The sequence below is a fragment of the Manis pentadactyla genome, chromosome 4 (assembly GCF_030020395.1).
Source record: "Manis pentadactyla isolate mManPen7 chromosome 4, mManPen7.hap1, whole genome shotgun sequence".
NCBI lineage: Eukaryota > Metazoa > Chordata > Mammalia > Pholidota > Manidae > Manis > Manis pentadactyla.
In genome coordinates, this window is record NC_080022.1 from 145,355,638 (window position 1) to 145,383,067 (window position 27,430).

General features: G+C 47.8%; 1 protein-coding gene across 6 annotated transcripts in view; it reads right to left on the reverse strand.

The window, feature by feature from the left end:
- RAB11FIP4 (RAB11 family interacting protein 4) overlaps positions 1 to 27,430 on the reverse strand; it is a 117,374-nt gene that overhangs the window by 58,506 nt on the left and 31,438 nt on the right. For all 6 annotated transcript variants that reach the window (XM_036906299.2, XM_036906300.2, XM_036906297.2 and 3 more), the window contains 2 exons: positions 24,580 to 24,667; positions 23,001 to 23,089 (listed from right to left, as the gene is read on the reverse strand). In XM_036906299.2, the coding sequence (XP_036762194.2) occupies positions 23,001 to 23,089; positions 24,580 to 24,586 (96 nt within the window). In that variant the 5' untranslated portion in view covers positions 24,587 to 24,667. The remainder of the gene's footprint in view (positions 1 to 23,000; positions 23,090 to 24,579; positions 24,668 to 27,430) is intronic.

Below are 27,430 nucleotides of genomic sequence, written 5' to 3' on the forward strand. Positions count from 1 at the left end.
AGAAGGGGCCCTGCCCTGCCCACCCCCAGGCTGCAGGCCTGATACTCCCTGTGCAGGTGGACCTTCCCACCCTGCCCACCACATGGAAAGGGCACTGCAGTGGCAGCAGAACTGGCAGTGCTGCCCAGAGCTGGCCACCTCAGGAGGAGCAGGAGGCCTAGGACCTCCTCAGAGGCCGGAAGCTGGGGAGCTAGAAGCAGCTCTGGGAGGGGTGGGGTCGCGACCCAGAGCTGGGCACCCCTCAGAGAGCGGAAGAAGTGTCGCCTGCTTATTCCTGGGCCTATTAGAGAGTCCCCCATTCAGCCTGTCAACAAACACTGGAGAAAGTCCCAGGACTGGGCAGGGCAGAGCAATCAACAAGGCTGTCCCTGGGGAGAGTGCAGCCTAGAGCAGGGAAACCTGGGAACAACATGTCCCACCCTCCAATTCCCATTCTTTGCCATTAACTGCTGTCCCTACAATCAACCAGAACAAAATACTTGTTAGTCAAACTTGGATTAAGCTTCTCTTCCTCCCTCAGGTCTGTGAACTTGGGCCACCCTTGCCCGAGCCTGCATACGGCCCAGGCTGGCCTCCAGTAAAACGTTCCCTGGTCTAGTCTCCCAGCCAAGCCACCTCGTCATGCCACTTCCCCACACTGGTTCTTTCTAGCTAATTTATTCCTCCATGTGAAGAAACCCCTTCTGCCAAGCTCTGAGGTGCCTGCAGACCTTGTTGTTCACAGCGTTCTCCTTACCACCCGGCCCCTGCCTCCTATTCAATAGTTCCCTGCCCTCGGAAAGATCCTTTCAAATAGCTTCTTCTTATTAAAACTGAATTCATTTTTTGTTGCTGACATCTGGAAAATCATTTACGATACAAAGACATACACAGTTGGACTAACAAAATAAAAATAAATCATAGGGGGAGGGGCGGAAGATGGCGGCGTGAGTAGAGCAGCGGAAATCTCCTCCCAAAACAACATATATCTATGAAAATATAACAAAGACAACCCTTCCTAGAATAAAGACCAGAGGACACAGGACAATATCCAGACCACATCCGCACCTGAGAGAACCCAGCGCCTCGCGAAGGGGGTAAGATACAAGCCCCGGCCCCGCGGGAGCCGAGCGCCCCTCACCCCAGCTCCCGGCGGGAGAGGAGCAGGCAGAGCGGGAGGGAGACGGAGCCCAGGGCTGTCGAACACCCAGCCCCAGGCATCCGGGCCAGAGTGCAGGGCCCTGGATACTGGGAAAACAGGGCAGCAAGAACAGTGAGCAGGCACTGGAGGCTGGGCGACAGAGGGCATAAGAAAAGCGCGCGACCATTTTTTTTTTGCTTTTTTGCTGTTTTGTTTTGGCGAGCGCTTTTTGGAAGTCTTAAAGGGATAGGGACCCCAATACTAGGGAAACAGGGCAGAAAGACCGGTGAGCAGAGGCCTGAGGCTGGCACCGGAGAATAAAGAAAAACGAACAACCACCTTTTTTTTTTTCCTTAATTAAAAACTTTTTTTTTTTTTTTAATTAAAAAAAATTTTTTTTTTCTTTTTTTTTTTTTTGGTGGTCGTTGTTTTGTTTTGGCGGGTGCTTTTTGGAAGTCTTAAAGGGGCAGGGCGGGTCACTTAATCCAGAGGAAGGGAATCCGGGATCTCTGGGCACCCTAACCCCTGGGCTGCAGGGAGCAGGGAGGCCCCTTACGGAGATAGCCTCCCAGCAGCTCCTGCTCCAGCGCGACTCCACCATCTTGGAGTAGCTGCCCGAGCTAGGCCACGCCCACAGCAACAGCGGAGATTAACTCCATAGCAGCCGCGCTGGAAGCAGAAACCCTGTCTGCGCGCAGCTGCCCAGCACAAGCCACTAGAGGTCGCTGTTCTCCCAGGAGAGGAGGGCCACAAACCAACAAGAAAGGAAGTCCTTCCAGCTGTCACTCGTCCCAGCTCTGCAAACTATTCCTATCACCATGAAAAGGCAAAGCTACAGGCAGACAAAGATCACAGAGACAACACCAGAGAAGGAGACAGACCTAACCAGTCTTCCTGAAAAAGAATTCAAAATAAGAATCATAAACATGCTGACAGAGATACAGAGAAATACGCAAGAGAAATGGGATGAAGTCCGGAAGGAGATCACAGATGCCAGAAAGGAGATCGCAGAAATGAAACAAACTCTGGAAGGGTTTATAAGCAGAATGGATAGAATGCAAGAGGCCATTGATGGAATTGAAATCAGAGAACAGGAACGCATAGAAGCTGACATAGAGAGAGACAAAAGGATCTCCAGGAATGAAACAATATTAAGAGAACTGTGTGACCAATCCAAAAGGAACAATATCCGTATTATAGGGGTCCCAGAAGAAGAAGAGAGAGGAAAAGAGATGGAAAGTATCTTAGAAGAAATAATTGCTGAAAACTTCCCCACACTGGGGGAGGAAGTAATCGGACAGACCACGGAAATACACAGAACCCCCAACAGAAAGGATCCAAGAAGGGCAACACCAAGACACATAATAATCAAAACGGCAAAGATCAAGGACAAGGAAAGAGTGTTAAAGGCAGGTAGAGAGAAAAAGGTCACCTATAAAGGGAAACCCATCAGGCTAACGTCAGATTTCTCAACAGAAACCCTACAGGCCAGAAGAGAATGGCATGATATATTTAATACAATGAAACAGAAGGGCCTTGAACCAAGGATACTGTATCCAGCACGACTATCATTCAAATATGACGGTGGGATTAAACAATTCCCAGACAAACAAAAGCTGAGGGAATTTGCTTTCCACAAACCACCTCTACAGAACATCTTACAGGGACTGCTCTAGATGGGAGCACTCCTAGACAGAGCACAGCACAAAACACCCAACATATGAAGAATCGAGGAGGAGGAACAAGAAGGGAGAGAAGAAAAGAATCTCCAGACAGTGTATATAACAGCTCAACAAGCGAGCTAAGTTAGGCAGTAAGATACTAAAGAGGCTAACCTTGAACCTTTGGTAACCACGAATTTAAAGCCTGCAATGGCAATAAGTACATATCTTTCAATAGTCACCCTAAATGTTAATGGGTTGAATGCACCAATCAAAAGACACAGAGTAACAGAATGGATAAAAAAGCAAGACCCATCTATATGCTGCTTACAAGAAACTCACCTCAAACCCAAAGACATGTACAGACTAAAAGTCAAGGGATGGAAAAACATATTTCAAGCAAACAACAGTGAGAAGAAAGCAGGGGTTGCAGTACTAATATCAGACAAAATAGACTTCAAAACAAAGAAAGTAACAAGAGATAAAGAAGGACACTACATAATGATAAAGGGCTCAGTCAAACAAGAGGATATAACCATTCTAAATATATATGCACCCAACACAGGAGCACCAGCATATGTGAAACAAATACTAACAGAACTAAAAGGGGAAATAGACTGCAGTGCATTCATTCTAGGAGACTTCAACACACCACTCACCCCAAAGGATAGATCCACTGGGCAGAAAATAAGTAAGGACACGGAAGCACTGAACAACACAGTAGAGCAGATGGACCTAATAGACATCTATAGAACTCTACATCCAAAAGCAGCGGGATATACATTCTTCTCAAGTGCACATGGAACATTCTCCAGAATAGACCACATACTAGGACACAAAAAGAGCCTCAGAAAATTCCAAAAGATTGAAATCCTACCAACCAACTTTTCAGACCACAAAGGCATAAAACTAGAAATAAACTGTACAAAGAAAGCAAAGAGGCTCACAAACACATGGAGGCTTAACAACACGCTCCTAAATAATCAATGGATCAATGACCAAATCAAAATGGAGATCCAGCAATATATGGAAACAAATGACAACAACAACACTAAGCCCCAACTTCTGTGGGACACAGCAAAAGCAGTCTTAAGAGGAAAGTATATAGCAATCCAAGCATATTTAAAAAAGGAAGAGCAATCCCAAATGAATGGTCTAATGTCACAATTATCGAAATTGGAAAAAGAACAACAGATGAGGCCTAAGGTCAGCAGAAGGAGGGACATAATAAAGATCAGAGAAGAAATAAAAAAATTTGAGAAGAATAAAACAATAGCAAAAATCAATGAAACCAAGAGCTGGTTCTTTGAGAAAATAAACAAAATAGATAAGCCTCTAGCCAGACTTATTAAGAAGAAAAGAGAGTCAACACAAATCAACAGTATCAGAAATGAGAAAGGAAAAATCACGACGGACCCCACAGAAATACAAAGAATTATTGGAGAATACTATGAAAACCTATATGCTAACAAGCTGGGAAACCTAGGAGAAATGGACAACTTCCTAGAAAAATATAACCTTCCAAGATTGACCCAGGAAGAAACAGAAAATCTAAACAGACCAATTACCAGCAACGAAATTGAAGCGGTAATCAAAAAACTACCAAAGAACAAAACCCCCGGGCCAGATGGATTTACCTCGGAATTTTATCAGACATACAGGGAAGACATAATACCCATTCTCCTTAAAGTTTTCCAGAAAATAGAGGAGGAGGGGATACTCCCAAACTCATTCTATGAAGCTAACATCACCCTAATACCAAAACCAGGCAAAGACCCCACCAAAAAAGAAAACTACAGACCAATATCCCTGATGAATGAAGATGCAAAAATACTCAACAAAATATTAGCAAACCGAATTCAAAAATACATCAAAAGGATCATACACCATGACCAAGTGGGATTCATCCCAGGGATGCAAGGATGGTACAACATTCGAAAGTCCATCAACATCATCCAACACATCAACAAAAAGAAAGACAAAAACCACATGATCATCTCCATAGATGCTGAAAAAGCATTTGACAAAGTTCAATATCCATTCATGTTAAAAACTCTCAGCAAAATGGGAATAGAGGGCAAGTACCTCAACATAATAAAGGCCATCTATGATAAACCCACAGCCAACATTATATTGAACAGCGAGAAGCTGAAAGCATTTCCTCTGAGATCGGGAACTAGACAGGGATGCCCACTCTCTCCACTGTTATTTAACATAGTACTGGAGGTCCTAGCCATGGCAATCAGACAAAATAAAGAAATACAAGGAATCCAGATTGGTAAAGAAGAAGTTAAACTGTCACTATTTGCAGATGACATGATACTGTACATAAAAAACCCTAAAGACTCCACCCCAAAACTACTAGAACTGATATCGGAATACAGCAAAGTTGCAGGATACAAAATCAACACACAGAAATCTGTGGCTTTCCTATATACTAACAATGAACCAACAGAAAGAGAAATCAGGAAAACAACTCCATTCACAATTGCATCAAAAAAAATAAAATACCTAGGAATAAACCTAACCAAAGAAGTGAAAGACTTATACTCTGAAAACTACAAGTCACTCTTAAGAGAAATTAAAGGGGACACTAACAGATGGAAACTCATCCCATGCTCGTGGCTAGGAAGAATTAATATCGTCAAAATGGCCATCCTGCCCAAAGCAATATACAGATTTGATGCAATCCCTATGAAACTACCAGCAACATTCTTCAATGAACTGGAACAAATAATTCAAAAATTCATATGGAAACACCAAAGACCCCGAATAGCCAAAGCAATCCTGAGGAAGAAGAATAAAGTAGGGGGGATCTCACTCCCCAACTTCAAGCTCTACTATAAAGCCATAGTAATCAAGACAATTTGGTACTGGCACAAGAGCAGAGCCACAGACCAATGGAACAGACTAGAGAATCCAGACATTAACCCAGACATATATGGTCAATTAATATTTGATAAAGGAGCCATGGACATACAATGGCAAAATGACAGTCTCTTCAACAGGTGGTGCTGGCAAAACTGGACAGCTACATGTAGGAGAATGAAACTGGACCATTGTCTAACCCCATATACAAAAGTAAACTCAAAATGGATCAAAGACGTGAATGTAAGCCATGAAACCATTAAACTCTTGGAAGAAAACATAGGCACAAACCTCTTAGACATAAACATGAGTGACCTCTTCTTGAACATATCTCCCCGGGCAAGGAAAACAACAGCAAAAATGAGTAAGTGGGACTATATTAAGCTGAAAAGCTTCTGTACAGCAAAAGACACCATCAATAGAACAAGAAGGATCCCTACAGTATGGGAGAATATATTTGAAAATGACACATCCGATAAAGGCTTGACGTCCAGAATATATAAGGAGCTCTCACGCCTCAACAAACAAAAAACAAATAACCCAATTAAAAAATGGGCAGAGGAACTGAACAGACAGTTCTCCAAAAAAGAAATACAGATGGCCAACAGACACATGAAAAGATGCTCCACATCGCTAATTATCAGAGAAATGCAAATTAAAACTACAATGAGGTATCACCTCACACCAGTAAGGATGGCTGCCATCCAAAAGACAAACAACAACAAATGTTGGTGAGGCTGTGGAGAAAGGGGAACCCTCCTACACTGCTGGTGGGAATGTAAGTTAGTTCAACCATTGTGGAAAGCAGTATGGAGGTACATCAAAATGCTCAAAACAGACTTACCATTTGACCCCGGAATTCCACTCCTAGGAATTTACCCTAAGAATGCAGCAATCAAGTTTGAGAAAGACAGATGCACCCCTATGTTTATTGCAGCACTATTTACAATAGCCAAGAATTGGAAGCAACCTAAATGTCCATCAATAGATGAATGGATAAAGAAGATGTGGTACATATACACAATGGAATACTACTCAGCCATAAGAAAAGGGCAAATCCAATCATTTGCAGCAACATGGATGGAGCTGGAGGGTATTATGCTCAGTGAAACAAGCCAAGCGGAGAAAGAGAAATACCAAATGATTTCACTTATCTGTGGAATATAAGAACAAAGGAAAAACTGAAGGAACAAAACAGCAGCAGAATCACAGAACTCAAGAATGGACTAACAGGTACCAAAGGGAAAGGGACTGGGGAGGATGGGTGGGTAGGGAGGGATAAGGGGGGGAGAAGTAGGGGGGTATTAAGATTAACATGCATGGGGGGGGTGGGAGAAAGGGGAGGGCTGTACAACACAGAGAAGGCAAGTAGTGATTCTACAACATTTTGCTATGCTGATGGACAGTGACTGTAAAGGGGTTTATAGGGGAGACCTGGTATAGGGGAGAGCCTAGTAAACATAATATTCATCATGTAAGTGTAGATTAGTGATAGCAAAAAAAAAAAAAAAAAAAAAAAAGGGCAGTTCCTGTGTGGTAACCTCCAACGAGTTCTACACAAGGGTATAAAGGGCATATAAAAGTGTAGGCAAAGGGTCTGTTTGTGTTTATACAGAGGATCAAAGCCTAATTGGGCTACCCCGAAAATGAACTAAGATACGATATGAAAAAGAACTTCCAACATCTGCACTCTCTGGAAGACTCATGCCAGAAGATGATCATCAAAAAACCCCAACAAAGATCCACGCACTGCTACAGCTGTAGATGCACTCATCCCACCAGCTCCTGGACTTGCCATGGGAATGAAGGAGATATCTAAGCTGGCCTGTGCATACAGTAAAACAACAAAATTGGACTGGATCTATACTGTTGGAACTCAACCAAGAATTTGGAGAAGTGCAAATTGTAGCACTCCAAAGTCTTACAACTACAAACTATTTACTGTTAAAAGAACATATGGCATGTGAACAGTCCCCAGGAATGGGTTGTTTTAATTTGTCTGATTTCTCTCAGACTGTTCAAGTTCAGTTGGACAGTATCCACCATATCATAGATAAGTTTTCACAAATGCCTAAGGTGCCTAACTGGTTTTCTTGGTTTCACTGCAGATGGCTGGTAATTACAGATATGCTTTGGTTATGTAACTATACTCCTATTATGTTAATGTGTGTGTGCAATTTAAGTAGTAGCTTAAAACCTATACATGCTGAAGTTACTCTACAAGAAGATATATCAAAGAAATAATCAATCTTCCCAGGTTTTCTTCCGCCTGCTACTTCTATAGCTTTTCTTCTTCCTTCCTAATTACAACCCTTAAATAGAATTCGTGCCTCATATCAAATTTACCGAGTATCATAATTCTTCCAAGTGGTAAAGATACCTCAAGACAAATGCTGGGCATAGAAGCCACAGGGCATAAATATGCAAAGAAGTAAAAAGCTAACCTTTTCAAACAATAAGGCTTCCCTCTCACTTACCAACTTCACATTTCCCTGTATGGCCCCGGAAGATGACTGGTTAGCCAGAGACGGGTAAGATTCCTCAAGGGAGGAACAACCTAAGACAGGCACAGTCACAGGGGGGCCATCAGGTGAGAAATTGGGGATCAACAGAGGTGAGGCTTAGAACCTCACCCCCCCTGTTCTGAGAGAAATCTTCTGCATACGTGGATGTTTTATTGCCCTGGTCGAGCTTGGATTAACACATAGTCTACAGGCACACACCTGATCATCTACATGTGCTCTCTTACAACACTAAACTATGTTTTCTACCTTTATCTTGTATCTACCTACCACTTCAGCATTTTATTAAAAATAATAATAATAAAGAGAGAAATGTGGTATCCACATATAAATCAAGTATAAAAACCAAATGAGTATTCATATTTGAACTGTTTATAGTTCATAATGCATGAGCAAAACCGAAAGTTCCTGTGATGGCTGCCCTTGTACTGTTCACTATGTAACTGATTCATTATGTAAGAATTTGTTGTCCATGTAAGAACTTGTTTGTTATGCCTCAGAAGATTGGAGACTGACAAAAATTAGGCTTGGGGTGGATTAATGATTGTGCATTGAGCATTGACTCCCCTATACAGAATTTTATTGTCGTTAACAACCATTTGATCAATAAATATGAGAGATGCCCTCACAAAAAAAAAAAAAAAAAAAGGACAGACTTCCAATGGTAAAATAAATTAGTAACCGGGATGTAATGTATAGCATAAGGAATATAGTCAAGATACTGTAACAGCCTGGTAGGGTGATAGCTGGAACCTAGAATTATGTATATAAATGTTCTACCACTGTGTTGTACACTTGAAACTCATGTAATGTAATACTGTGTGTCAACTACCCTTCAATAAAAAATAAATAAAAAAATAAATAAATCATAAAGAAAAAGGTAAATAACTAAGTTAAAAGTTACTGATTCACCATTAGCTCTAAGTTTTCCAACTTACCAACACGAAAAAGGGAAAGCAAGGAGTTAGTGACACGACACCTCTGACCATCAGATGAGGGAAAGAAATCGTTTCATCAGGAAAGACTTTTTTTTCCCTGGTGTAAAATCCTAAAACGAATGTAGGATCAAAGCATACAAGAAGACGGCAAATCGGATAAGGTTTCCAGTAGTGAATTTAAGGAAGTTGAAGAAATATTCTGTTTAGGGTTGTCTTACACTGAGCTAAGGGAATAAAAGCAAAATGTATGTCCGTGAAAAGGTTTTGCAAGAAAGTAAGGTGAAACAGTGCTTTCCGACGTGGAACTCGATTCCAGGAAAGGAAAATCTACAGGAATGGGGGCTAGTGTGTCCTCAGGACAACTTTCTCCCGTGTCACTCCTTATCACGGAGCTGAGTTTCTGTCTGTCAATGCAGGACTGCCCTGCCCCTGGAGGAAGGCGCAGCTGCCTCCCGGGCATGAAGTTCTGACAGGCCTCTGCCTGCCCTCCCACCCATCTCAGGGGCTTTTCAGCCTAGATTTTAAATTCCCCAGAAGAGAGCAAGAGAGTTCCAAGTTCTGGCAAAGGAAGACCAGGCTGCGTGCGGGAGAGGTGGCCACCGTAACATGGGTTCTGGATGTGAAGTCACAGCGTCGGAGCTGGGAAGATGCTCAGCTTCCCAGCCCCTGTGGCCAAAGGAGCCCTCTCTGTCAACCAGATTTTGCGAGTGTGTGCAAAGCTGGGGGAGGCAGGGCACCGAGGCAGAGACTTGATCAGTGTTCCTCCTGCCCATCTGCACTGTGCTGATCACAGGAGGCTAGGGGAGAATAGTCTGCTTGCCTGGGACCCTTACTGTATCCAAAGAGGGCATAGATGTTCCAGACTTTAGAATCAGACTTTATGCGGTGTCTGATGTTAATTTCAGTCATTTTCATTCCTGGTCAGGAAACAATACAGCAACTATCAGGCTGCAAACAGTTGTTTATCTCTTGTAAAATGTTTGAGCATTCTCCCTCGGGCTCAGCAGGTGTGGTTGTCAGGCCATCGGGCCCTCCCTCCCTTGGGAAAAGAGTCTCACAAAGGGTGCGCCCAGTTCTTGGGAGGGCCTCAGGGGCTGGATTTCCTAGTTTTACAGGAATAGCAGGTTGGCTGTGGGGTTATGGGATGCACATGAGGAAGGAGGCCTGGGACACAAACAGCTCCTGTCAGTAACCCTGGAGCAAAAGATATTCAATCTATGTGATATGTCTCTCAATCTATGCATTATGAATGGACAGATTCCAGCATTTTGTAGGCATTGCACTAAGTGCCTTCCATGCATTCTCATTTATCCTTTTTATAATAACCCTGTAAGGAATATACCAGCTAAAACATCCGTTTAGCAAGGAAAGAAAGTGAGGCTCAGACAGGTTCAGTAACTTGCTCAAGGTGGCCCAATAGTAAGTGACAGGCTCAGGATTCACATCCAGGATGCGTAGACCCCAAGGACCATGCTTTCTCCAAGTTTAAATGAACCCTTTGCCTACAGGGCCGGTCAGGTATGCTTACACATCACACTCCCCAAACCAAAACTCGGAAACCCCTCAGCATTGCCTCTGGGTTTGGATGCCAGTGTCCCCCAGATCCCAGCCAGGTCAGCTGTGGCGTCCTGCACTGGGGCAGGGAACAGGGCCTGACTTCCACAGATACAACATTCCCAAGGAGTCTGCCTTAAGGAGGGGAGCACAGAGAGGAAACATGGCAGTGACAGCAGCAAGTGGCTTAGCACAATTCCTGGCAGAGAATCTGTCTTGTCTGTCACAGTAGCAGAAACGGGGTGACAGAAGCCTAGCAGGTCTCACCACATGCGGAGGTGACAGCGACTGCTAGAAACAACACTTGCTGGTGGAGTGTGGGAAGAGGGAGAGAGAGGGAGATGGAGGAGCCCCTCAGCTCTTTCCACACGGTCCCTTGGCATTTGAGCATGTGGGTAAAATTGTAATATTTCCAGAATGTCTCGCCTGGCTTTAGTACATCTGCATATTAACAGACACTCAAGAGTGGAGAGAAGTATGGCTTTAGGGCATTTGCATCATTCTTCAGGGGTGGAGGGAAATTCATCTCCATATCAACGGGTAATTACCTGGGCAACCGAGGGCGTGTCTGAACTTGAGAGGTTAAGGAGAGGGGGCTGACTTGCTTGCTGGCTTGCTTCTGCTGGAGCAGGAAGGAGAGAAGGCCCAGGACTGCAGTTTGTAAGCAATAAACGGATTTTAAACTTTATTTCTCCCCTTGACTGATTTCAGTTTTTAGAGGTATTTTGCCCCGGGATTTCCTCTCCCTGGACTTACAGAGGGGAAAGCTGGGGAAGGACCCACGAGTTGCCAAAGTTCAGCCAGTGTGATCCCTGACCAGCAGTGTCACCGCCAGCTGGGAGCTGCAGGAAGCGCAGTCAGGCCAACCCCAGACCCCCTGAATCAGTGTGCATTTTAAGTCCCCGGGTGATTCCTGCTCTGAAGTTCCAGAGCCCAGGTGTAGAGTCAGAGCCACCAGTCAGCTGAAGCACTGAGGCACAGTGTGATTTTACAGCCTGCGAGCTCAAGGGGGTGGCCAGCAACCCCAGTTGCTCCTGGGAACGAGGACCCCCAGCCCTAGCAAGGAGTTGGCACTCCAGTTATCTTTCTCAACTCCTTGGTGCAGAGTTGGCCTTCCACAGTGGAGATTCATTCCTGCACTTGTGCAACAAATGCATGCCAACAGCTTCTCCGTGTCAGGCACTGCACTTGCATGGAGATCACAGTAGTGAAACAGACAGGCAGACCCCCCAGAGCTTACAGCCTAGTGCAGGGCACAGAGCAGACACACAGACAACAAAAACTGTGGCAAACAGTGCTGCATGCTGCAGGGAAATGAGCGGGCTGTTATGATAGGGACAGGATCAGGCTGTGGAGAGGGTTCCTTGAGATGGGCAGTCAGGGAAAGCTTCTCCGAGGTGGCATGGCATTTGTGCTGAAATCTGAAGGAGGTGGGGGCAGCTGTGCAAAGCTGTAAGGGACGAGGGTCAAGGCAAAGGCAAAAAACAGCTCAGGGCATTTCAGGAATAGAAAACTGGCCAGTGTGGCCGGAACAGCAGGGATCATGGGGAAGATGGGAGGGCACCAGGTCAAAGATTCCAGCAAAAGTGAAACCTGGTAGGTCACAGTGAGAAGCTGGGGTTTAGGATTTCATTCTAAGATGGCAAGTGATTGGAACATCTTAAGTAAGGGAGTTTCAGGACCTGATTTATGAATTACGAGAACTCTCTGGCTGTAGTACAGAGGATGGGCCACAGAAAAGCAAGAGAGATGCAGGCGACCAGGTGGGAGATGATGTCAAGCTCTAATGGGGGTGTAACCGTAGACGTGGAGAGAAGGGGATGGCGTGGACCCATCCCAGAGGTGAATCCCATTACGGGGCCAGAGGAGCTAGCAGAATGATGAGCCAGGGCTAGGAAGATGCAGCAGGGTCAGAGGGGTCAGCGGGACATGCCTGGAATGCCCACCAGTCATTAGTACAGAGGGCGTGTAGTGGTTCCACACAGGAGCCTGGAGCCAAGAGCACTGTCAGTGGGGAGACAGTTTGGGGGCCACGGGTAATGCAGCATTTAGGGCTTGGGACTGGACAGCTCACCAGGGCAGTGAGTGTAGGTGAGGAAGGGCTGGGCTCAGGACCGAGGCTGGGGGCCCGCCTCCGCGGAGCAGGAGCCCTGGGACAGGAAGTCGCACAGGTGACTGCGGAGGGGCAGCCTGAGCCCGGAGGAAGGCAGCGGAGCTGGGGAAGGGCGCCCCCGAGAGGAGGGCGCTGGCGGCGGCAGGTCCCGCCGAGACTTGAGGTGAGATGAGAACGGAGAACTGCCGCTGAGATTCAGCAAGGCTGAGCCGTGGTGGCCATCAAAAGGACACTAGCCAAACAGAGGGGCCGAGCGTGGCTGGAAGGGACAGCAGAGAGAAAGGAGCTGGAAAGAAGGGTCAGACAAGCTTTGGAGGAAATAGATGCTAAAAGGGAGAGAAATGGGGTCACGGGTCGAGTGGGGGTCAGCCCCCCAGGGGCCTTACTATATCACATCAGCCGCAGGCAAGTGAAATCGCCTGGGGAGAGGAGCAGCGAGGAGGGGCTTGGCGGGGCCTGGGACCCAGGGCGCCGGCAGAGGAGTGGCCTCAGTCAGCGCGGGCGCACGTCCCCCACCTTCCCAGGGGGCAGCGGTGTGTGGGTGCAGCTGGAGGCAGGTTGCGGCTTTGGGAACGGGAAGGTGAGGGCGTTCTCTACAGGTCCCTCTGTTCGCAGATTCTCCTCAGGGATCCGAGTAGTACTGAGAAGACAATAATCAAAGCTACCACTTAACTGGGGGGCCCATTCTCTTCAGGACCCTTCATAAGGATTACCCCATTTCATTCTCACCATAACCCTGCACGTGAGGCATTACTACCCTGATTTACACCTGCAGGAATGAAGAAGGCTCAGAGAAGTGAGGTGACTTGCCCAGTGACACGCACAGAGATGGCAGGGAGAATTCACACTCAGCCCTCCTGACTCAAATCTGAGCCCTTCCCACGGTCTGAGCAGCCTGGTGGGGAACAGCAGTGCCCGGTGAGGAGCTGGCCAAAGGGGCTGCTCCTGGGCCAGGTGAAGGCTGCTCCTGGAGGCCCGCTGCAAGAGGCCATGAAATCAAGCCACCCACAGAGCCTTTCTAGTAAGGGTGCAAAAAAAAGGCTGCAAACTATTCTAGATTAACAGAGACACAACAACTAAACATAATGTGTGGTCCTGGGTTGGGTTGGGTATTTAAAAAAAAACTATGTAAATACTGGCAAATTTGAATATGGAGTTTGTAGTAGATAATACATTGCATCAATGTTAAGTTTTCTACAAGTCTAACTGTGTTGTGGTTATGCAGAGGATGTCCTTGCTCTCAGGAATGGTCAGGCAGCCAAGGATGAAGTGTCATAATGTCTCTAACTCACTTTTGAATGGTTCAGAAAAAAGAAGTGTTTACACAGACACACACACACAGGCGGAGAGAGCAGGTTAGCAGTCGGTGAATCTAGGGAGCTAGATACACGGGTGCTCATTGTGCCGCTCTTACAACTTTCCTGCAAGTTGAACATTTTCAAAGAAAGTTGGAAAGAAAGTAAATTTGCTAGGTCTTTGTGAAGCAAATGGGATCTACTCTCCATTCTTACACCTTCTGCAGATGGAGGCTGAGCTATCAGGTTTCTATGCTGGATGGCAGACGAGGAATTCTAATGACAATCTGGTTTAGGATCTGATGAAAGGAGTGTCCCAGACCTGCTGACCTAGGGTCCCCGTGGACCCTTGCAGGCCATACTCTGGAAAAGCAAAGTCATGGGTCATTGGACCCCAAGAATGTTCCCTCCCTGTGCCTAAGCTCCCAGGCAGCTGGCCTGTATGGAGGACAGACACCGTGGGCTAGGGCCTGGCCATCCCAAGCCACCCTCCCCAGAGGATACCTTCCAGAGTAACATGAAAAAGGGCAGCTGACATTTGCTGAGCAAATGTGCTATGCTAGGCATTGGCCATTTTCAAGGTATAAGACATCCATCCGCCTCTGCAGCTCTGCATCCCATACTTAGGAGAAGCTGTCTTGATGTGAAACAACCAAGATCCAGGACATTATATGGGGCATGGCTTCATGGAACCACCCGAGGAGTTCTGAGAAAGGATGCCGCCTGGGTCCCACCCCAAGGGGCTCTGCGTTAATTGTTCTGAGGGATGGCCCGGGCAAACAGTCTTAAAAGCTCCCAGATAATTCAAATTTCGACAACTTCTGATTTAGCAGCAACGTTTGAGAACTCCTGGTTCAGACACTGGGTTTTCAACTTGAGGTGTGTAATAGAATTACTTGGGGGAGATTTTATAAAGAGATGAGGGGACTCCTCCCTAGACTAATTAAATTAGAATCTCTGGGAAGCAGGACCTAGGCATCAGTTATGTTTTGAAAGCACCCTGCGTGACTCCAATGTGTGGCCAGGGTTGAGAACCACTAGTTTAATCTGTGCTGGTTCTGAGAACTAACATCTGTCCTGATGTGACTGTATGTGTGAAGTAACATCTGTCCTTACGTGATTGCATATATTGGTGTTTTCCCAGTTACCTGTGTCAGAAATGTACTTAACTCGCTGATGAGGGAACCAGCAGGTTGGTCCCAAGGAGAATAGGAGAGATCACAGTATGTAGAGTCAATAAAAGAAAGAATGCTGAAATAAGACTGCAAAGTTAGATACAAAATTAGTTAATGTCTTGACAGAATAACACAGAACCTTTTTCTCTTCTGCTTGGCTTTAAATAGACAGGATCTAAGTGGCCACTCCTTAAAGTTAGCTTAAGCTGTAACTCAGCAAGTCTAAGTTCTAAAGATATGTGTGAAATTAAGCATAAAAGCTGCATTACGCAGGAGATGGCCACAAGACTGTCCTGGGAAGTTGATGTTCACAGGACAGCCCAGCTCAGCCTTTCTGAGGTGGGGAAGGTGAGGAACAGACGGTCGGTCCGGGCAGACCAGGGCAGTGGAACAACCAAAGGGCCCGCAGCATCTGATCTGCTTCTGTCCCAGACACCATGGCTTAATCAGAGGTCAGTTTCTTCCCAAAGGTAAGACTCAAGGATCCTTTTATTCTTACAGAAATTCTGAGGCTTGTGATGAGTAAATTATTCTTTCTTTTTGGAGGGAGGTACTGGAACACAGGAAAAATACTGTGGCCATAGCTAAGCAGAAAGGATCAAGTAAGCCATTCCACCACGTGGTGTGAGCATGGCACTACCACCCACACCTTCACCAGCGCAGCTGAGTCACAGCGCTGCTTGTCAGAAAGAAATATTTTTAGAATTTAAAAGTGCCATTGTCAGAACTGGTTTTAGAAACCCTTGGTTCGGGCTGGATGAAGTTCAGCAACGACAGACTTGGACCTTCAGGCCATAAGCTCCCCAGGCCAGTTCTAGAAAGAAGCACAGAACAGATTTTTAAAATTTTTCTATCATGACTGGGGTTGCCAAAGCTCCTCCTGAATAGAGGCAGAAGAGCCAATTTGGGCTCAGATTGAAGTCTGGGTTCCCAGCAAACTCCATTTGTTTTGCCACCAGGGGATCACTTAAGCACATCAAAGAGCTCCTGGTTCCTGTGAGGTGAGGTGGGCAGGAGGGACAGGGAGTGGGGTGACAGAGAAAAAAGGAAAACTGTATCTCACCTCACTCTGGACACCAAAATTAACTACACAGATCAAAGCTTTAAACATAAAAACTGAATACATAAAATAAAATAAAACAGGATCAGTTTCACAGTCTTGAGCAGGAAAGCCAAAGGCTGAAGCCAGAATGGAAACAAAATTGATGAGTTGGCTATAAAAGTGTTTAAAAATTTGCCTTCAAACCGGGATGTAATGAATATAGTCAAGATATTGTAACAGCTTGGTATGGTGATAGCTGGTACCTAGAATTGTCATGTATATAAATGTTGAATCACTATGTTGTACACCTGAAACTAATGTAATGTAATACTGTGTGTCAACTACCCTTCAATAAAAAAATAATTATCTACAAAAAAAAAAAAATTTGCCTTCATAAACGAAGTTAAAAATAAATGACAAGATGAAAAGATATTTGTAATGTATGTCAAAAAGTTAATATTTCTAGTTCTTATAAATCAATGAAAATGAATACATCCATAGAAACTAGGGTGAAGAATGTAGGTAAGCAATTAATGAAGAAACAACTAATGAATGATAAATATAATTCAAGAAATTCAATCATATTATAATTCAAAACAGCAATCCTAATTGTAGCCTCTCAAATTAGAAAGATTTAGGAAATTGGTAATACCCAATATTAAAAGGATAGTAGGAATATGACACAATCCTGATGGGAGAGAAATCGAGACAACTTTTCGGGAAAGGCATTTGGCAGATGTATTACAGATTTTAAAATTTGCATCCTCGTGATAAAATAGTTCCCACCTATCAGAATTTATTCCAAAAGCTGGCAGTGGGTCGCACAGCTCTTTGGCAGCCACTCTGCCTGCCATTGTAGTGTGAAATAGTCACAGATAAGTGAGCAAATGGGTATGGCTATATTCCAATAAAACTTTACACAAAATAGGCTGCTAGATTTGGCCCATGGGGCCTGTAATTTGCCAGCCTCTAGCTTACTCTAAAGCCACGGTGGCTGCTGTGGGGGAACAATTTAACTGCAAGAACGATTATTACACTGCTTTTGTTAATCCTCCAAATTTGGTTAAAATATATTTTTTGCCCAATAGTAAGGAACTGGTTAATAAATTTAGTTGTCTTCTTGTGAGGACACATTATGTAGCCATTTAAATGTATGCAGAAAAATAATATGGGTACTTTGTTATATAGATTAAATAGGTTGGGGACTATTACAACTAATAAGGGAATTGAGTAAGGCTGTCCTGACAAGATCACCAAAGGTCAGATGCTGTCCCATACACTAGCCACTTTCCAATTAGAAAACGTCATGGCACAAAGACCCTATACGTAACAGCAACAGAAACTCTAAACTACAGTTACCCCATGAAGAAATGTGCAGAACCTCTTTGAGAAAATCAGAAAACTTTCCTAAAGGGCATAAAAGTAGGCCAAAATAATAGAGAGATATACTCTGTTCCTGGTGAGAGAAGAGTTCAGTATTGTAAGAAGCCAATTCCCTTCAACTGATGTCCAGATTTTAAACAAAATCTCTAGCAAGATTTTTAAAAGATTTTGACCAAAAAAAAAAAAAAAGAGTATTCTGGAGGAGAAAATATTTAAGAATAACAAAAAGCAATTTTAATAGAATGGTGAAGGAAGCTTTCTTTCCCATATCAAACTTAACATAGAGAACTGGAACTATGGTTCTGACTTAGAAATAAGTAGACAAATAGGTCAATATAACAGACCAGAGTCCAGAAAGAGACCCATGTTTATAAGGAAGTCAGGCATGCGATGAAGGGGTGAACTTTCAAATGAGTGGGGAAAGAGGGACTGGGCAACAATGGAACCTAAAGAGCTGGCAACATCTGGAAAATACTAATGCCAGATATTATCCTCACCAGACTAGGTGGATCTAAGAAGTAAGCATGAACAGTTTTTGTCTAAGAGTATTTGAAAAAAATACAGACTATGTTTATGGCCTTAAGGAAAAGAAGGCACAAAATGATACACGAAAGGCAAATGGGACAAAAGGACTGATGATTACATCAGAATTTTTACAATAAATGACACCCAAAATAAGATTAAAATACAAGCAAGATGCATAGAGATGGAGAGTCAGAATAGAGAGAGATTTTTTATAAATATTAAGGAAAAGACAACCCACTGTCAAAAATAATAAATAGGCAACTCACAAAGGAAGAAATCCAAAGGGCAGATGAGCAGGGTCAACTTGACTAGTAAACAAATGAATACAAAGTAATATGAAGTGCTAGTAATACAAATGCAACCGAGATTTAGGTTTCCTCCATCAGGTTGGGGAACAGGAGGGGAGAACAGGGAAGGGGAGACCTTTGGTAGATGGAGACTTTCCAGAGTTGGCAAAGGGGTGAGGAAATGGACCTTCATATACTGTTGGAAGATACACCTGGTACTGTTTTTTGGGGAAGAAAAATTTGGACACATTTATTAAAAATGGAATCCTGAATACCCTCTGATACAGTGATTCCATTTCTGGATTTCTAATCCTAGAACTACTTAGAGAACAAGATGTTCTCCATGGGAGCTGTGCTGGGTGTGGAGACAAGCTCCACCACTGCACGGTGAAAATGGTATTCTCACTGTGGAGGGGACATGGAGCCACCTTGGAGGTTAAGGCAGTGAGAGCAGGCACAGGGCCCCAGGGAAGCTCAGCCCAGGTGCTCCTCTAGACAGGGGGCCGGGCTGGGGCAGAGGGAACCAGGGGAGGCTTCCTGGAGGAGGTGACCCTATGTGAGTCTTAATGATGAGCAGACGCTAGCCCAGGGACAGTGGGTGGGAGGACATCTCAGGAGAAAGACAAAACTTGTGCAAAGTCTGAGAGGCAAGAGAGAACATGGCCTTTTCAGAAAATGGAGCAGTTGGTTGTCACTAATTTCAAAGTGTGAGACATGGGCTGGTGAAAGGTGCATCTGGAGACACGGGTAGGAGCCGATGACAGATGTTATCCTGTTGGTGACGATGGGCCACAGAAGGGGGTGACACAGTTAGAGCCTCCTGAGGCAGAGGGATGCTGGTCTGGAGAGAGAGGCCAAGGACGATGAGAGTCGGTGGGCAGCAATGGGGGCGGGACGAGGCGGCTAGTGGGGACCAGAGGACTCAAGGATGGCTGGGTGTGGGGCATCGAAGATGACTTTCTGGCTCAGGGACTGGCTGGGTGGTGACACCATCACTGAGATGGGGGGGACACAGGAGGAGCAGGTGGCTTGATGCCATTTTATGGGATTCCCTACTAATCTGACCATGTGGGAGAATGGCCAAGGGCCCCGGATGTCAGCGCTGTGGGGCTGGCTCCATCTCACTAACCCCTCGCCTCTGAGGCCTGAGGGCGGGCTCTCCGTGCCTGCCCATTCCCACCTCCCCATCTCCCTGAGGACCCCCACACCATGTGGGTGGGGGCTGCCAGAAAGGGCAAGCAGCTTGCTGAGCAGGCCGGCCTCGGGGGGACTCCCAGGGCCTAGGCATGCCTACGCATGGACACCGGGGACAGCATCTCCTCTAACCCAGCGCAAATCCCCTTGTACCAGGGAGCTTGCTTAACAGTTGAGTTTACCAAGCTGTCAACAAGGCTTTCTTGTGCGGGGACACAGCAGGCTCTGAGGACACAGGCAGGGTGACTCCCGGTAAGTTCAAGAACTGGTGTGGCCCAGGTACCGCCTACCCAGTGTGGACTCACATCAGCCTGCGAGTGTGGACTGCAGGCTGAGAGCCCCTGCTGTGACAGCCAGAGGTGGGGGGCTCACAGGGGTGCGGTGCCCTCGGATGCCTGAGCACCGTGTTTATCCACCAGCAATATTAAAGCGGGTTCCCTACTTTAACTGTGACCCTCAGCATGTGGTAATGTCAGGGGTCCCTGCCCCAGCCTGAGGGGAGGAGGGGCAGGGGCCCTGCATGGTCTGCAAACCACTGCTCCCATTTTCCCCCAGTGGCACCTGGGAAGCCAGCTCGTGAGTCTCTTGTCAGTCTTAAGCTGACCCCTAGGGGACAGCTGGGACACAGCAGGGCACTGAGGTCTACAGGACTAGGGCCTGCCCAGGCTGGCCCCCTCCACGTCCCCCACCAGGAAGCGGGGGTCTCACCCCTCCCGGCCTTTAGCCCAGTGGAGCCCAGGGCTGCGCTGTACAGGAGCCTGAGCCAGGAAGGGGACCCATTCACACCATGGGGCCTAGAGCCTCCAGGCGTCCACAGTGGGTCACCACAGGGGCCCTGGGTCAGCGGGCTGGGGCCTGTTCCCCCCATGCCCCGGCACCCAGGAACCCGTGGAGGAACAGAGCCCAGGCTAACCAAGCCGCCCCACCAGGAGCTCATGAGCAACACTGACCGGCGTGTCCAGTGACCAACTGCCAGCTCCCTGGGCTCTGGCAGGCCCAGGCACCTGGGAGGGCCAGATGCACGTGGAGGGTACCAGAGTCAGTGGGAGAGGCTTAGCCCAAAAGAAATGAAAAGTGCAAAGCCCCAAGGGAGAGAAAATGAGAGGCACACAGGGGTTGCTAAGATTTGACAGACGACTAGCACAATCTGTCTGCTTTTCTCTAGCCTCCAGGTGTTTATTCTGAAAAAACAACATTGGTTTGAAAAGAACCCATCTACTTTCTATTTCTCATCTTTTCTCCATTGGCCATCTTTGCGGGAAGCGTGGATGGCCTAGTGTGGGGGCCAGGAAAGCAGCCCACAGCCGCAGGACCAGGACCCTGCCCAGGGCTGCCCACTCGGTCCTCCAGCTCCTCACAGCAGGCCTTGATTCTGACATCTTTTGAAACGACCAGTCCCTGGGGGTGACAGAGAAGGTGCAGGCTGCGGCTTGGCGCCCTTCTCCCCTGGAACTCCAGGACACAGAGCCAAGGGAAGGGACTCTGGTATGTGAGCTGTTGGCTTGCTCACTGAGTTTTCATAAGCCCTCTAGACCTCCATGGTGAGCCCTGTTTCACAGCTGAGGAAACTGAGGCCCAGTGGGGTCAAGAGTGACTTGCCCGGTGTGCATGGCTAGTCAGCGTATAGGCCCAGTTCTGAATGATCCAACAGCCCACCTCCTCACGCTGCTTCCTGTTCAGCAACCCATGAGGGGCCCACTCCAAAAATCTCTGGGACAGGCAGTACCTGTCCCACACTGGAGGTCCTCTGGCCTGGTCCTGGTCTCATTAGTTGGGCCCAAATGCAGTCGCCCCACATCTGTGGGCCTGTGGAGGCAGGCCTGAGCCAGAGCCCAGCTCTCGTCACTCAGCCCTGAGGGCCACTGTTCTGGGTGCAGCGCCCTGGGGTCCAGCTCCCTGACTCCTACCATGGAGGCCCTGGCCCTGCACCCAGTGCCTGGCTTTGGTCTCTGTGACCTTTGATCCTCTGCCTTCTCCAACACCATTTTGCTGGGTGGCCTCCACTGTGGCCCTCTGTATGGACTCCCCCTCACCTAGGCCCAACCCTGACCCCACCACCCAGCCAAAGTGACCTCTGGGGGCCTGGGCCCCCTTCAGTATAGAAAATATTTGTGTTTTGGGGGGCCTAGATGAGGCACCAACGAGAGGTGGAGGACAGGTTTTGGAGCTGGCCTGCCTGAAAACAAGATAGTCCTCCCTCTGCCCTGGGGTAGCTCAGCCAGAAGGGGCCCAAGACGTCGGAGGGTACATCCTAAACCCGGTCTGTCTGTAGAACAAGGCTGCAAGCTTTGGAAAAACAGTTGAAAGTTTTATAATAAACAAACCATTAGGCAACAATAACGGAGTAAACTGTAACACAGAGCAGTGAGGACTGTGGTCTTTGCCCTACTTCTGGGCCCCCCAGCTCCCAACACCCTGGGGCTGCCTTGTTAGTCATAAGAAACCCGGCCCATGGCCTGCCAATGAGGCCCTGGGGGCAGGGCCCTGGAGAGCCTCAGGGTGGGCCTGTCACCAGGAAGAGCAAGCCTGAGATTAGAAGGTGGGAACTTTCAGGGTCCCCTCCCCACCCTGACCCCTGGAGAGAGCGTGGAATCTACATCAGCACCCCCATACTCTGCCCTGTGCCTCTTTCCCGTGTGGCTGTTCTGGGTTATGTCCTTTATGATAAACTGATCATTGTAAATATAGTGTTTTCCTGAACTCTTTGAGTTGTTTTAGTGAATCACTGAACCTGAGGGGGACTGTGGGGACCCCGCACTTCAGCCACACAGAAGTGCAGGGGGCCTGGTGCCCCACTTGCAGCTACCTCCGTGTGGGACAGAGTCCGTGACCCCGGGGTCTGCGCCAGCTCGGGGCAGTGAGTCTGAGAACTGAACTGAATTGCTGCACATCCAGTTGGTGCCAAAGAATTGGAGAATTGGGGAAATGGTGGTTTTTGGTTTTGAAAAACCACACAGGCCTGTCTGCTTAGCAGGTTAGAGCACAAGAGAAGAGAAAGGTCATCCTGCTCACTGTGACCTTGAGCTTGTTGCTTTCCCTGTGTGGGACTCAGTGCCTCCGCGGTGCCCCGGAGGAGGGGTAAAGGCTCTGTGAGGCCCCCCAGCCCCCACTGTCTGCTGTAGCTTCCCAAGGGGCTTGCTGCTCCGGTTCCAAGAACTATTCCCTGACCTTGAAGTTGCAGGGCTCTTAGATGGGAAGATCGGGGCCTCCAAGACACCAAACGGTGTAGCCACCATGTGAAGATTAAGATGGGCCAGGCAGCCGCCAGAGAACCCCGTCTCTCTGAGGGGTGTGGCGCCTGGGGCCACCCACCCCTTACCTACCTGCTCCACACAGTCCGGGATCTCCGGGGTACAGGGGGGTGTCCCTGCGCTCTCCACAGACAGCACATCCTTCAGCAGCTCCTCACACCCTGCAGACAGGCAGAGAGTGAAGGGTCAGAGCCTCAGCCTGGTGCTGCAGCTTTGCTTCTGATTAAGGGGCCTTGGCGGTGAAGGGCTGAGGGGAGGCAGGGGGCCCAAGTCTCCAAGAGCCCTGATGGTCATTTAAGGGTAGCGATGGAGCATGGAGCACGCAGGCAATGAAGGAGCTGGCCCGGGGTGCAGCTGAGGGGCCTGAGATAGGCCCTTGCCCTCTGCATGTCCTTCCATGCAGACTAACCCCAACAGGGAACACAAATAAGAGAGACTCCCAGATGCAGAGGGCAGGCTAGGGACAAAGAGAATCAAGGAGGCCTTCCTGGAGGAAGGAATGTAAGACTGTAGTTCACTGGGACTCCAAACACATGAAATCCCTTGAGCTGAGACCCCTCACCCCGCAGCTCTGCAAATTCCAGAGCATCTAGGATAGGGTCACCCTCAGGATTGCTCTACCTCCTGCTAACTCAGTTACACAGGTGGCCTCCCACCCCTGAGCCAAAACTCCATATCATGTCCACCAAAGGGCATCAAACCTGCAAAGTGCCTGGCATAGGCACATAACAGGTGCATTTAGTAGCAGCCCAATAGAGTCAACTTCATTCAGAAACCTTTGTTGGGGTCTGTGTGTGTGGGTCACCCCAACCTCTCAGTTCACTTTCCTGGCCTTGAAGTTGCAGGGAAGTAATTCCTGCTTCCTTCCTACCCTCCAAGAACTCTGGGTACTGCACAGAGGGTTCGTCCTGACCTGACCCACACAGACAGGGAGCATGGCTTCCTTCCCAGCTAACAGGAAAGCCTCGTGGGCCTGTGTTCCTCTCGCAGCCAGGGAGAAACCTTAGCAAGTCCTTCTGGCTGGGGACCTAAGCCACTTTCTTCAGACAAACAGTTTAGTGGTAAGAGTGGCCATACTCTGATTCCTGGGGGTCTCTTGACAACTAGCTTTGAGTTCAGGAAAAAGAGGGATTTTATATTGCCTCCTTAAAGAGAGAAGGGCAGGGAAGAGAGGAAGGAACTGAGGGGTTTAGGGAAGGAGAGTGGGTGGGCAGTAAAGGAGTCAGAAGGGAGGGAGGGGGGGTGAGGGGACTGTCTAGGTTTGCCCAGAGCTGTCCTGGCTGTAAAACAGTCTCACGTCCTGGGAGACCCCTCAGGAGTCCAATTATCCCAGAGGGAGGCGACCTGGGGAAGGAGGGAGAGAGAGGAAAGGAAAGTGAAGCGGGAAGGGGACAGACAACGGGAGAGCAGAAGCCACTGTCCCACTTGTCCAGGGATGCCTGGCTCCAGGTGTGGGGCTCAGAGACCCTCCACAGCTGGGCGGTCGTGGAAGCCCAAAGAGAGCTGGGGCAGAACCCCCTTCTAGAACCCATCCTGGGCTCCTGGGACCCCCGTAGGGAGGAATGTGAGCCGAAACCCCAGTCTCACCAGCCTCCCTGGCTGGGCAGGATCCCAAGAGACACCCCAGGACTCCTCCCCCAGGAGACCTCACCTTTCATGGCGAACACACCCCGACAAAAGTCCTTGAAGTTGATTCTCCCCAGGTCGTTGGGATCCAAATATTTCACAAGTTTTTCCACCTGTGGGAAAGAAGGAGGGACAGGTGTGAGGCCCCCAGAGATGCCCAGGGGCTTCACAGAGCTGGCGTGAGGCTGGGTTGGAGGGAGGCTCGTCAGCTGAGCCAAGGGTGCCGGCGGTCCCTTCCTAGCCCCCATGCCCTCAACCCAAGGTCCTCATCAAGTGCCGGGCAGCAGTGGGGCCGCTCTCTTGCCTGAAGCGGACAGATGGCACAAGGGAGCCTTCCCACAAATACTGGCACATGGAAAGCGAATGCTCTGATTTAACTTAGTTGCTTCTTTCATACAAAAATAATACAAGCTCACTGCAGAAATTCTAGAAAAGAGAATGCATCAAACCCCTGCAGTTTCCATTTTTCTTTAAAACACATTGTTTTAACCGCTTTTGGTTTTTTTTTGGATTTTGTAGTTCTCAAAGACCCTTTGTCAAATTCCCTTTTGTGTACAAGGAGGAAGTAATTATGTCACATTTGTATGGGTTATTTAGAAATTTAAATTAGCAAATCAAATACGATTTAAGGCAAAGCCAATTAAGCTCAAGATAGTGGCCACATCTGCAGAGCTTTGTAGAAGGGGGAGGATACCAGGGGTGTTTCTATTTCTTGATCTGGGTGCTGGCTACACAGTGAAAACTTGGTTGCACTTTTCTGTCCTATTTGTTCTTCATATTTCAATTTTTAAAAGTCTTAAACAATTATTAAATAAGGATTAGCCCCAAACAGCCATTCCTGGAGTTTGGGAGGTTTTTCCCTGCTTATCGATACATCAGAAACACCTTTCCACGCTGCCCGGTGGTACCACCCACATTTTTAGTGGTGCCCAATGGATGTATATCTACCACAATTTACTTAACCACCCCTAACAGTGGGCATTTGGGTTATTTTTAACTTTTTATTATTACAACTCATCTTTGGGGGCTTCTACAGCTCTGTGGATGACCAGTGAACTCCCTGACTTCTCAGATCCTTGACTTCCTCATTGCCAGTTACTTTCTCCCACAGCCCACCCCAGCCACTGAGTCCCTGGGCCACGCCAAGGACTCAGTCATCACTGTTGCCCCTCCTCCAGCATCATTTACTCAAAGGCTCCACTACCTACCCACATCTCTCCTCCCTTCCTGCCCACCACACGGTACTTTGGTGTCATTGTGCCATTGGGCAGCTGCGTCTGGGAAGGTCTTTGCTTGCACACTAGGTGGAACCTCAACCTGGACAGGGAGGGTTCTTGACTCTGAACAAGAAAGAATTCTCCAGCAGGTTGGATGAGTAGGTAAAGAAGGAATTCATTCAAGTGAGAGTGGTAGTGAATGGCAGCAGCCGGGCAGGCAGCAGAGAGCAAGGAAGAGCAGGGGGAGGAGAGGGAAGCCGCTTGACCTCCTGCTCGGCACAGGGCAGACCCCTGGCTGACTCCTAAAGCCAGGGTCACCTGGGCTCCAGTGTCCGCTTGGATCTGCACAATGTGGGAACTAAGTCCCTAGCACCCTAGGATATGGGAGAGCCGCAGAGCACTGGACGGGGTGAGATTATGTTCTGAGAACTTCCCAAAGGCAAAGAAAGGAGATTTTCAGGCAGGCTACTAAAGAGCTTGATCATACAACTGCAGTCCTGTCCGGGTCACCCAGGCGACGGGAACTTGCAGGCCCAAACCAGAGACCTCAGCAGCCCCTCCCTACTTGTAGGATAGAGGGAATGAAGATATGTGCTTAAGTCTAGAAAACTGAAATGAAAGAGTGAAGTAACAAAGATGCTAACCATTGGGAAAAGGGGTCTCTTGTTAACCTCCCAAGATTCTTGGAAGAGTGCAGAGACAAAACAATATGTTGAGCAGTAAGAAGTCTTTATTTAAGGCAAAAACTACACATTCAAACAAAGGGGAGTGCGGGCTACCTCGGAAAGGGGCACACTTAAGGGCTTAGGATTCTGTCTTTTAAGGCTTTCAAGAATGGGGCAAAGAGGGGGGATGTAGGCTTGACATGTGATCTCATGTTGACTATCTCCAGTGAGAGACATTATGTCAACATCCACAGCCAGTCCACTAGATATTCTGTCAGATAAACTTAACACAAGGGATTTCTTGATCCTGTTCTTCTCCAAGATAGTGGTTACCCTCAAGCAGTGGGGACATACCATTTAGGACTGCTTGCCCTGCCTTAAGATAGGGTGGGTTATTGTCTGATTACCATAAAATATGTTAGGAATCCCACATATGGTTTTTAAGTTCTCTGCACCCAGGACGCTCCTCTGGTGTGGCAGTTGCAGCAGAGGTCTGAAGCCCCGGTCACTGCTGGGGCCGGGCACTGGGGACATGCCCAGCTGGCTTTGGCAATGAGCCACAATCAAGGAGGCCCTAAACAAGCATCAGTTCTCCCTGGAGCTCGGTGGCCCTATGCTTGTATGTCAGTTCCAACTGCCCCTGCTTCCCGGTCAGGTGTGAGTCTGGGAGTGAGGGGTGAGCAGAGGCCATACATCGTCCGTGACCCCCTGAACCTGGTACCCAGCAGGCCCTGGGGGAAGGCCAGGGAATTCCTGTGAAGAAGGAAGGTGACTTTCTGTCATCTCCCACCTTGGCTGGGGGCCCCCTCAGCAGTGCAGCTGCCTCCTCCCCTCACCCCCAAGCAGCAGCAGTTGCTGACACTGCTGGGTAGTGATGTGGCTCCTGAGAACAGCAATGCCAGGTGCCACCTGCAGAGCTGTGGGAGCCCATCCACCTCCCCAGCTGGAGTCCCACCTCCTCTCCTCCTGCCCTCTCGTCACTGGCACTGGAGGG